The following is a 12,144-nucleotide window of genomic DNA, read 5'->3' on the forward strand; positions in this document are numbered from 1 at the left end:
GGCCTCACATGCTGTTTTCTGACTGTGGAGGGCATGGTCCCACCTGGCTGCTGCTGGACAGAAGTTGGTAAAGGGCAGAGTAGTCAAGCATGCCACCAGGCGAAGCCTGGAGGAGACAGCGGGGACAGCCAGGATGCCAGGCACCTTCTTTCTGGGTCCGCCTTTATAGCAGTGTTTGGAAAGTGGTTGAGAAGGTTCAGGAACCCTGAAGTCCTAGAGGAAGAATTTTTTAGAATTTTTTTAAAGTTATTTTAATGGATTTTTTTTTTTCTGATTATGAAATTAATACTATTGGCCAGGGATGGTGGCTCACACCTGTAATCCCAGCACTTTGGGAGGCTGAGGCGAGCAGATCACTTGAGGTCAGGAGTTCAAGGCCAGCCTGGGCAACATGGTAAAACCCCATCTCTACTAAAAATACAAAAATTCAGCCAGGCATAGTGGTTCACGCCTGTAATCCCAGCACTTTGGGAGGCTGAGATGGGTGGATCACCTGAGGTAAGGAGTTCCAGACCAGCCTGACCAATATGGTGAAACCCTGTCTCTACTAAAAAATACAAAAATTAGCTGGGCATGGGGGCACGTGCCTGTAGTCCCAGCTACTCAAGAGGCTGAGAGAGGAGAATTGCTTGAACTGGGGAGGCGGAGGTTGCAGCAATGAGCCGAGATCGTGCCACTACACTCCAGCCTGAACGACACAGCAAGGCTCTGTCTCAAAAAAAAAAAAAAAAAAAAATTGAAATACAAAAATTGGCTGGGCATGGTGGTGCATGCCTGTAATCCCAACTACTCGGGAGGCTAGGGCATGAGAATTGCTTGAATCCGGGAGGTAGAGGTTGTAGTGAGCTGAGATCATGCCACTGCACTCCAGCTTGGGCAACAGAGTGAGACTCCATCTCGAAAGAAAGAAAGAAAGAAAGAGAGAGAGAGAGAGAGAGAGAGAGAGAGAGAAAGAAAGACTATTAATTATGAAAATTTTGGAATTTTTGTATAGGAAATATAAAAGGAAAACAGAAACCATCCTGAATCCCCCATACGTAGATTAAGCCGTATGAATTGCTGGTTTTAGTAAAAAATAATTGAATATCGGTAATTTTACATGGCTCAACTAAGTATTAACATTTTGCTATATTTCCTTAGTCATTTTTCATTGACTAAGGACTACTTTGAAAAAATGGATTTTCAGTTGTAGATGTATTATCTTAATTTTTTTTTTTTTGTAACAGAGTCTCACTCTGTGGCCCAGGCTGGAGTTCAGTGGTGTGATCTCTGCCTTCCGAGTTCAAACAATTCTCCTGCCTCAGCCTCCTGACTAGCTGGGATTACAGGCGCTTGCTACCACACCCAGCTGATTTTTTGTATTTTTAGTAGAGATGGGATTTTGCCATGTTGGCCAGGCTGGTCTCCCAACTCCTGATCTCAGATGATCCACCTGCCTCAGCCCCCCTAAGTGCCAGGATTACAGGCATGTGCCACTGCACTCGGCTGACGATATCCCCAGAATCTAATCAGCCAATTGAATGGACACCAATTATAACATAAGGTAGCTCATTAAAATATAACTCCATGGGCCAGGCACGGTAACTCACGCCTGAAATCTCAGCACTTTCAGAGGCCAAGGTGGACAGAACACTTGAGGTCACTTGAGGCCAGGAGCACTAGCCTAGCCAAGGGATGAAACCGCATCTCCACTAAAAATACAAAAAATTAGCCGGGTGTGGTGGCACATGCCTGTAATCCCAGCTACTGAGGAGTCTGGGGTGGGAGAATCACTAGAACCCAGGAGGTGGAGGTTGCAGTGAGCTGACATCGTGCCCCTGCACTCCAGCCTGGACGACAGAGTGAAACGCTGTCTCAAACACACACACACACACACACACACACACACACACACACACACACAAAATACAATTTTATTAGAATGTATGTAGTGAGAATCCTAAATATAAGTACTAAATTGATCTGCTTATTTTAGATGTTAAATCATTTAGCAGTAATTTTCGAAGTACAGAAACTTCCACTAAAATCTAAAATACTTCTTTCTGTCTTCAGCCTCCCTTCCTCTTCCCCTCTCCCACTCCCCTTCCCCTCACTGGTTACTTTTCTTCTCCTGCCAAATGGATGAAGAGGCACAAAGAAAGAGATAAGGGGCCGGGTGCTGTTGGGGCTGGATGTGGTACCTCACCCCTATAATCCCAGCACTTTGAGAGGCTGAGGCGGATGAATATCCCAAGGTCAGGAGTTCGTGACCAGCCTGGCCAACCTGGTGAAACTCCATCTAAAAATTTTGTACTAAAAAATACAAAAAATTAGCTGGGCTGGTGGTGGGTGCCTGTAATCTCAGCTACTCGGTAGGCTGAGGCAGGAGAATCGCTTGAAGCCGCTAGGGGAAGGTTACAGTATGCCGAGATTGCACCACTACACTCCAGCCTAGGCGACAAGCAAGACTACATCGCAAAAAAAATAAAAGAAAAGAAAAAGGAGGAGGTCGGGCTTACTGCCCCTTGGGCCTGATAACTGGGATGGAGCTGCCTTGAAGGGAGGCAGGAGTATTGGGGGATGGGCACGAGCTGGGTTTTGGCTGCGTTAATTTCAAGGTATTACTGACGTTAGGCAGCACTTGGATAGAGGCATCTGGAGGGCACAGGAGAGCACAGGGCTGCAGTGATTTATTTGGGACACTTGTACACATATATTTGAAGTTGCTAGGCAAGCGACCAGGGGCACCGACTGAGTCCTGAGTGTCTCCAGCATTAAGTGGTCAGGAGAAGCGGTAACCCCTGAGATCAGGAGCACTGGGAGGGGCTATGTCCTGGAAGCCCTGGGCAGGAAGCGTTTCCAGGGGAAAGGAGGGAGTGACTGTTGGTCAGCAGGTCATCTGAGAATAACACTCCATCACTGGTGACCTTGACCAGAGATTCTCTGGCCCAGGGAGGGAAGATGCTATGAGGACAAAATGCTGTCCCCTCTGGACAGGCAAATTAAAGACAAAGGCAAAAACAGCACAGAGGCCCAAAGCTCACTCTGCAGAGGGTAACTGAGTAGCCACTTAGGCTGGAACCTCTGTATGGGACCCCAGTTGGCCAACTATCAGCCGGTGCTCAAAGCTCAGCTTGCAGAGCAGTGGTGAATGTGTACACAGAGCCCAGGGCTGCCACCTACAAGGTGCCAGTTGTGCAGCTGGCTGCCACCCGAGGGTGCACATACATAGCAGTGGATCCCACCAAGGGGCCTCAGAGAGGACGTGGGGGCTGAAAGTGGCATCAAGACCCTGCTCAGGGAATCAGCTCATTTCATCCACAGAAGGGCTGTTTCCCCTTTAAGAGAGGCTGGCAGGCTGGGCGTGGTGGCTCATGCTTGCAACCCTAGCACCCTGGGAGACTGAGGCAGTCAGATCACCAGCCTGGCCAACATGGCGAAACCCTGTCTCTACTAAAAATGCAAAATTAGCAGGGTGTGGTGGTGCGCACCCAGCTACTCAGGAGGCTGAGGCAGGAGAATCACTTGAACCCGGGAGGTAATGTTTCAGTGAGCTGAGATTACACCACTGCACTCCAGCCTGGGCGACAGAGGGAGACTGGAGACTCTGTCTCAAAAAAAAAAAAAAAAGAAAAAGAAAAGAAAGAGAGAGAGGCTACCAGCCTTTCCCTGTGAAGGAACCTTTCATCGATCAGGATTTGGTCTGAGCCTGTGGAGTAATTAGGGATAGAATGTAGTGGGGAGGTTGTTTTCTGGCTCTGGGCATCTGAACAAGGTTCTGCTCTCTGAACCTTGTCAAGGGACATACCCCCATTCCATGGAGCTCAATCTGTGGCAGTGGAAGGCACAGAGGGCCCTTGTCCACCCTAGAGACTCTTACCAGTTTCCCTTTGTTCTCCTTAATTTTGTTTTTCCCTTAATTTTGTCTCAGTTTTTTTTTAAATTATAAAAGTAAAACATGCCCATCAAATATAACAGTATAAAAGGGTATAGAGAAAGGTGTAATAGCCTCCTTCCCAAACTCCAAATGCCCCCAGAGGTGACCACTGTTACTGCTTCTGGACGTTTCCAGGGCAGTTCAAGCCCACACACTCCCATTGTTTCTGTGCAGGCAGATGGCTCCATGCATTCTGTTCCATGATTTGCTCTTTCACTAATAGCATGTCTTGGATATCATTCTGCACTTCATTCAGCCACCTCCACCATGTTCTCCCTTGGGTAGCTGTGGCCCCTGTTGAGTCCCTGTGCCCTGTTGCTATTGCTTTAGGTTGTTTCTGGTTTGGGGCTATTAAAAATAATGTTGCTAAGAGCCCCCTTCTCTTGTGTCTTTTGTGAAGAACCCTAGGTCGAGTTCTTAGAAGTGGAACTTCCAAGTCCAGGGTTAGGAACCCTTGATTTTGTAACATCCTGACCAATTGGCCCCCTGAAATGTTGTGCCCTTTTACCTGACCACCAACCAAATATAAGTGAGGGCCTGTTTGTCTTCCCTATCCTTTTCCATAACTGGGCACTACCAGGCTTTTTAGAGGGTGCCCATCTGGAAGGGGGTACGGTTGAGCATCCCGAATCCAAAAATCCAAAATCCCAAATGCTCCAAAATCCAAAATGTTCTGAGTACCAACATGATGCTCAAAAGAAATGCTCATTGGAGCATTTCAGAGTTCAGATTTTCAGATTTGGGATGCTCAATGGCATGTATTCTGCAAATATTCCAAAATTAAAAAAAAATCTGAAATCTAAAACATTTCTGGTCCCCAGTGAGAGATAAGGGATCCTTAGCCTGCCAAAGCTGCCTTTCTTTAATTTCCATCCCTAAGTGGTGATGTCGTTTATCTGGATGCCCAGGCCCTTCCAGGCACTTTATTTCTCGAGGGCTCTCTTGGATAGACAGACTTCAGCAGGCACTGAGGCCTGGGAATGGACCCCGGGGTCTCTGCCTGGCCCGCGGCCGCCCTGCTAGAGGCCTCATAGATCTCTTGAACTTGTTGGCTTATCTCTAGGAAGATACTGGGGAATTCCCAATTGAGTCCACCCATGGCTCTAACAAGGTGCTAAACTTTTTTTGACCAGAACCTGTAGCGGGAAATACGCATGTTTGTGAAAAACTTTCACAATACAGTACTCCTCCATCACATAGAGTGTATTGTGAGAATTTGTGCTTTAGTCATGAGACCTCACATTCTCTCTGTTTTCCCTAAGAGGCCCTTAGGAGTTCTGAACAGCCCATCTTGGGCTGGGGGGTTTTCTGTGACTTTAAAGACCTGGAAAACATCCTCTACCGAAAGTATTTAGGATGAGTTCTTTTTTTTATTTTTTATTTTATTTCTTATTATACTTTAAGTTCTGGGGAACATGTGCAAAATGTGCAGGTTTGTTACACAGGTATACACGTGCCATAGTGGTTTGCTGCATCCATTACCCTGTTATCTACATTAGGTATTTCTCCTAATGCTATCCTTTCCCTAGCCCCCCACCCCAACAGGCCCTGGGTGAGGATGAGTTCTTTAGTCCTTAGAGTGAGGCCCTTGGATTGTGAAGGGGAAGCCATGCAGGAGACCCTGACTTGACCTTCACAGATTTCCATGGGCTTTTTCTCTTAGGCTGCTCTAAACCTGTGTTCCTGCGAGTGGGGTACAGCACACAGGGTTCATTTGCCTAGACTGTGGGCCCAGCCCTTCTTGGCTGTCCACTGTTACCACACACTGGGGCTGGGGCCATAAGAACAGGGTGTGGCCTTCAAAAAGGGGTCTGGGAAGACCCACCACCCCACAAGGCTTCTGTGGAGGGTCCTGCCCCACCCCAGCCTCCTTCTCTCACTTTGGGTTGAGGGGGTGGCCCCTCTCTAATCAGTCTCTCTGTTCCACCTAATCACAGTGCCTCTCTGTGCCTTGTCAGTATGAGTCTTTCCCCTTCCCAAGAATCCCAGAAGCCCCGGTAACCACCAGGAAGGGTCTTTTTTTTTTTTAAGACAGAGTCTCACTCTGTTGCCCAGGCTATAGTGCAGTGGTACAATCCTAGCTCACTTGTAACCTCTGCCTCCCAGGTTCAAGCAATTCTACTGCCTCAGCCTCCGTTGCCATTTTTATCCTATTTCAACAAGTAGTCCTGGCCTGGTGTGGTAGCTCATGCCTGAATTCCCAGCACTTTGGGAGGCTGAGACAGGAGGATTGCTTAAGCCCAGGAGTTTGATACTAGCCTAAGCAACATAGCAAGACCCCATCTCTACAAAAAATAAAAGTTAGCTGGGCATGGTGGCACACACCTATGGTCTCAGCTACTCATCCAAATCTGAGGTGTGAGGATCTCTTAAGCCTAGAAGTTGGAGGCTGCAGTGAGCTATGATTGCACCACTGCACTCCATCCTGGGTAACAGAGCAAGACCCTATCCTTCCCCTACAAAAAAAGAGAAAAACAAAAAAGTGGTCCTTAATGAAATGCTTCTAAAAATTACTTTTGAACAGTGGCTGATGCTTGTAATCCCAGCACTTTGGGAAGCTGAAGCAGGCGGATCACGAGGTCAAGAGATTGAGACCATCCTGGCTAACACGGTGAAACTCTGTCTCTACTAAAAACACAAAAAATTACCTGGGCATGGTGGCATGCACCTATAGTCCCAGCTACTCAAGAGGCTGAGGCAGGAGAATTGCTTGAAGTAGGCAGAGGTTACAGATCACTCCTCTGTACTCTAGCCTGAGTGACAGAGCGATACTCTATCTCAAAAAAAAATTACTTTTGGTTTTCCTTTTCATAAAAGCAATGTCTGCTTGCAGTAGAAACATCAGGAAAGATGGAAAAGAGAAAAACCACCATGACCCCACCTGGTGACTTATGACCCTAGGTATAGAGTTAATGTTTTAGTTGAGGGAGTCTCATGACTGGCCTCTGGGCTCTCATCTGACCTGCTGCATTGTCCCTACAGGGAAGTCCCACCTGGCCATCGTGCAGAAGGTGAACAACGAGGGTGAGGGCGACCCCTTCTACGAGGTCCTGGGCCTGGTCACCCTGGAGGATGTGATCGAGGAGATCATCAAGTCAGAGATCCTGGACGAGTCCGACATGTACAGTGAGTGCCGCCCTCCACAGGGCCCAGGAACCATTTCCTGCTTGCATCCAAATCTGGTGTCCCTAGCTTGAAGGGCTAGGGACACTGGGGGCCCAGCACTGGCCAGGGTGAGCAGGGAGCAGGTTTCTGAGAGCAGTGCCTGGAGGCTGCCTTCACCCTCAGCCTCTGTGCCTCGGTGTCAGCCCGGGACCCTGCCAGCCAGAACCTGCTGCTCCTGCATGGAATGAGGGGCTGGAGAGCAGGAGATGCAGGTGGGTTCCAGTCTCTTCCTGGGTCCTCAGGGAGCTGTGTTCTCAGTTCCACACTTTTCCTCCGGCAGCTGACAACCGAAGCCGGAAGCGGGTGTCTGAGAAGAACAAGCGGGACTTCTCTGCCTTCAAGGATGCAGATAACGAGCTCAAAGTAAAAATCTCCCCACAGCTCCTCCTGGCCGCTCATCGCTTCCTGGCCACAGGTAGGAGTGTGAGGAGGACCTTCCGGTCTTGGTGGAAGTACAGTCACAGGGGAAGAAGTCCTGGCTCTCTGGCTACTTCTCCCCCATAGCATGAGGGCTGCAGCAGGTGAGGGGTGCGGAGACAACACAGCCTCCCTGGAAGGGGCCAGGTGTCTCCTCGACCACTGGGGATCTCCCTCCAATTCATTTGCCATCAGTGGGCTGCTATTGCAAACTTCTAGGAAGCATCCAAGTTATTATATTTAATAGTTTCGAAAATAATGACTGGGCATTATGGCTCACACCTATAATCCCAGCACTTTGGGAGGCCAAAGCAGGAGGATTGCATGAGCCCAGAAATTCAAGACCTATCTGAGCAACATGGCGAGAACCCATCTCTACAAAAAATACAAAAGCCAGGCATGGTAGTGCCCATCTGTAGTCCCAGCTACTCAGACAGTTGCATGCCTGTGGTCCCAGCTACTCAGGAGGCTGAGGTGGGAGGATCACTTGAGCCCAGGAGTTTGAAGCTGCAGCAAGTTTTGAATGCACCATGCACTCAGCCTGGGCCACAGAGCAAGATTCTGTCTCAAAAACAACAAAAAAGAAAATAACCACTGAGGTGGGCCCCTGGGCTAGCCAGGCCCTTCAGGGCTTGTGGAATGGTAAGAAGGGATCCTTCCTCTTCTGTGGGCCTGCTAGGTGTGGCCAGACCTCTTGTGTGCTCAGGCACTCTGAGAGCTTGCATCCAGCTCTGCTCTCATCTCTCTGGCCCTCCCCTCTGCAGACGTATGTTGGTTCTCGCAGGAATTCACCTCCAGTTGAGAAATATTTTTCTCTTTTCAGCCCTGATTCAAAGCTCTGTTGGGGACTTGGGTAACAGGTCCTGCTCTGCCCACTGTGTCCCCTTCCCACCCAATTCATCTTTCTTCCCACCTTACTTGCTAAAGGGTGGTAATTCCATCTCCATTATTTTTCCTGTGGGATATTAATGCTGATGCAATAAGTATAGTCACATTTACTAAGCGCTGTCCATATGCTATCCCATTCGCCCTCACAACCACTCCGTGAAGCTTTTACCCCCATATTACAGATGAGGAAACTGAGACACGGGTTGAGTAATTTGCCCAAGGTCACATGCTGTTCTTGCAGGAGCCACTGTTCAAGCCTAGGCAGGCAGGCAGCCTAGGGTCCAACCAGTCAGAAGCCAAGTGTGCTCCTTGCCCAGGGAGGTGCAGAACTGAGGGTGGGCCGAGCAGGGAGGGAGTCCTCCGAGCACAGCACGGCTGCTGTGGTTAGGGTGGAGGCATAGCAGTGTTGAAACTTCAGGGCTGCCTGGCCGGCCCCATGTGAGGTCTCCTCTCTCTCCTCCTACAGAGGTCCCCCAGTTTAGTCCCTCCCTGATATCAGAGAAGATCCTGCTGCGGCTGCTCAAGTACCCAGACGTCATTCAGGAACTCAAGTTTGACGAGCATAACAAGTACTATGCCCGCCATTATCTGTACACCCGAAATAAGCCAGCCGACTACTTCATCCTCATCCTGCAGGTGAGCCGCTCAGCCCTGGGCCTGCTGCCTGCTCCCCCTGGCACCACAGCTGCCCCCACCCCCACCCCGGGGCCTCTCTCCTGCCTGCTTCAGAGGTACGTGGCTTCCCAGCCTGGGGAGCCTGCTGCCTGCCCTACACGGCCGTCCTCTCCCTGAGAGGCTACCCTTGATCTCACAGGTCAGGCCCTGAGCTCTCCAGGGCTCCAGTACTGGCCCTTCCTCCAGCCCCACTGTCCCTCATTCCTCTCTCCCCCTCCTGCCTCATCCTGTGTTTACTCCCTCACTCTGTCTCTAACCCTGGTCCTGTGTTCTTTTAGGGGAAGGTGGAGGTGGAGGCAGGGAAGGAGAACATGAAGTTTGAGACGGGTGCCTTCTCCTACTATGGGACTATGGCCCTTACCTCGGTCCCTTCCGGTGAGTTGTTGGGCAGGGTTTGTGCTGCCCTCTGGCTCCCCTGCAGCTAGGCCATGGACCGACACCAGAACTGAGTGCGGGCCCCAGAGCTCATAGCCAGTCAACTGGAGCAGAGGGAGGCTGCTGAGCGGGGAGCGGCCAGACCCTGGAGCGAGTGGCATGGAAGAGCAAAGGGAGCTGCCCCTTTGAACGGGGTCCAGAGGCTGGAGGGGAAGAGAGGAGAGAGGGATTTTAGAGCAAGAGCCTGAAGGCAGCAGGGGGCATGCCCAGAGGTGTCAGGAGACCAGCCTGCCTGGGGAAGAGGCCTGTAGGGAGGAAGGCCCAGGGCCCTGCTCCTGAGGACAGGAGGGGAATCTAGGCGTCCAAAGTGCCCTGGGGCAAAGAGCCAGGCCAGAGCCTGTTTGCCAGGGCAGGTTACAGATGGGTTTGGCTTTGCAGGGGACGCAGCTACTGGGTTTTGGTTAGATGTCAGCTCCAATGGAATAAAGGGTCTTGGGGACAGACAAGCGAGGGGAGACTGGGCACCCTCCGAGAGGTGTTATGGAAAGTTTGGTGACGCCCTGCTCTGGCCGCCCTGGTGCCTTCTCCTGTGCTGAGTGGCTCAGGCTGTCCCTACAGAGCCTCACAGGCAAGACTCCACAGGCCTGGGTCTCGCCAGCTCATCTCCTTGCTCTTCTCCGGCCTTCCATCCTGGGGTGGGGGGATTGCTGCGGTGTAGACAGAGAAAGTCCACTTTGGTGCTGGAGAACAGGCCACACCAGTGGGGGGTGTGCTACAGCTCCCAGAGAACCTCTGTGCTGTGCCTGTCATTGTCCTTTGACAAAAAGGATCCAGAGGGCCATGGGGGTAGGGCACCCATGAATATTGACACCCTGCTTAGCTTATCCACTGTGTGGATAGCTTATCCTTGGCCCCTCCCCCAGATGAGTGGGGCGCAGCAGGCTCCCTGGGCACAGGAAAGAGAGGGCTACAGAGTGGGACTCTGAGAAGGTGGACCCTGCCAGATGCCTCAGGCCCAGGGAGGACTTCCTATGCCCCATTCAGCTTGAGGAAATCTCACTCAGAAGGCAGACGGGCAGGCGTGGGAGGCTTCGTCCAGGCACTCCTCATGCAGTGAAGTCTCAGAGGCCTGGTCAGGGCCTGGGTTCTGTCCCTCTACCCATAGTGTCTCCATTCCTACTTGATGTGGCTGGAAGGGAGGGGAGATGACTAGGCACACTCAGCCAGTTTCTGCCCGTCTCCACACAGGGCTTATTGCTCTGCCCTGAGCACCCTTCCCATCAGAGCCATGTCCCTTTCTCCACTGGGCCCGTCTGTCCAAAGCAGCCTGGCCCCATCAGGTCTGCCTCTGTCCCGTGCCTGTGACTCCGTGTCCTGTCTCCTGACTGCACCCATCACTGACCTTCTCTTTTGCTCCAGTGCCTTCAGTCCAGGTCGGGTATCCGCCTGGCAAGCGGAACTCCCTGCTCTGCTGGCTTACAGGTAACATGGCATGGCTGAGGGTCACGCTGCCACCTGCCGCCTAAGCCTTCACACTGCAGCTGCATTAACCTCCCCATAGGGACTGGGCGCCTGCCTGCTCAATGTGGGCTGCCCGACCTCAGTGGCTCTGCTTGGCTAGGGCCCAATTCATGGCCAGCTTTGCTGCCTCAGTTCTAGAAGAGCCGAAGGGCTCCCCCAAAGGTCTCTTAGTCCTTGAGATCACATACACAGAGACCTACCACACACAGATACAAACACAGAGATAAAACGCACACAGATACCATGCACACACAAAGAGATACCACACACACAGAGAGACACAGATACATGCACCCATAGACACACACACACACTGGTACGTACACATGCCTATAGAGAGACACACACAGAGATATCACACACACCCATAGACACATTCACAGAGACACAGAGATACCAAACACACACAGTCACACACAGATACACCCACAGACACACACAGAGATACTACACACAGAAACACACATGCAGATACACACACCCATAGACAAACACACATACAGATATATACACCCACAGACACAGAGACACAGAGGTACCACATACACCCATAGACATACATACATACACACATCCATAGACACACACACACAGAGATATAACCATAGACACACCAAGATACATACAACCATAGGCACCGAAACACCCATAGGTACACACACACACACACACACAGATACACATCCATAGACACATGCACAGAGATACACACCCATAGGCACACACACAAAGAGACACACACAGATGGACACATACTCGGAGACACACACAGAATCACACCCATAGGCACACACAAATACATATCCATAGACACACAAACAGATATATATATATACAGATACATCCATAGACAAACAAACACTGAGACACACAGATACCACACACAGATGCACACAGATACACACACCCATAGACACAGACACCACGCAGAGATGCCACACACAGAAACGGAAACACACATCCATAGACACACACACACAGAAACACCCACAGACACACACACATGCACCCAGAGGATAGGCTGGGAATGGAGGGTTGCTACTGGCCCAGCCAAGTGAGCACCAGCCAGCCTGCTGCCCTCCACAGCTGAGAGGAGATGCACCCCAGCAGGTCAGCACTTCCTGCTCCAGGCCACCCACACACCTTGGCAGGGTGACTTGTCATCTCATCAGCTTTCTCTAAAAGAC

The 12,144-nt window shown here is 50.8% G+C and overlaps 1 protein-coding gene across 4 annotated transcripts in view; it reads left to right on the forward strand.

Annotated features, from left to right (window-relative positions):
- The window catches only part of CNNM4 (cyclin and CBS domain divalent metal cation transport mediator 4), a 57,699-nt gene that overhangs the window by 37,433 nt on the left and 8,122 nt on the right, over positions 1 to 12,144 (forward strand). For 2 of the 4 annotated variants that reach the window (XM_054244521.2, XM_035271604.3), the window contains exons 2-6: positions 6,899 to 7,042; positions 7,362 to 7,496; positions 8,853 to 9,022; positions 9,340 to 9,436; positions 10,856 to 10,918. In XM_054244521.2, coding sequence (XP_054100496.1) covers positions 6,899 to 7,042; positions 7,362 to 7,496; positions 8,853 to 9,022; positions 9,340 to 9,436; positions 10,856 to 10,918 — 609 coding nt within the window. The remainder of the gene's footprint in view (positions 1 to 6,898; positions 7,043 to 7,361; positions 7,497 to 8,852; positions 9,023 to 9,339; positions 9,437 to 10,855; positions 10,919 to 12,144) is intronic. The other 2 variants (XM_008980080.4, XM_035271607.3) reach the window with 1 other exon arrangement.

Source organism: Callithrix jacchus, chromosome 14 (genome assembly GCF_049354715.1).
Source record: "Callithrix jacchus isolate 240 chromosome 14, calJac240_pri, whole genome shotgun sequence".
NCBI lineage: Eukaryota > Metazoa > Chordata > Mammalia > Primates > Cebidae > Callithrix > Callithrix jacchus.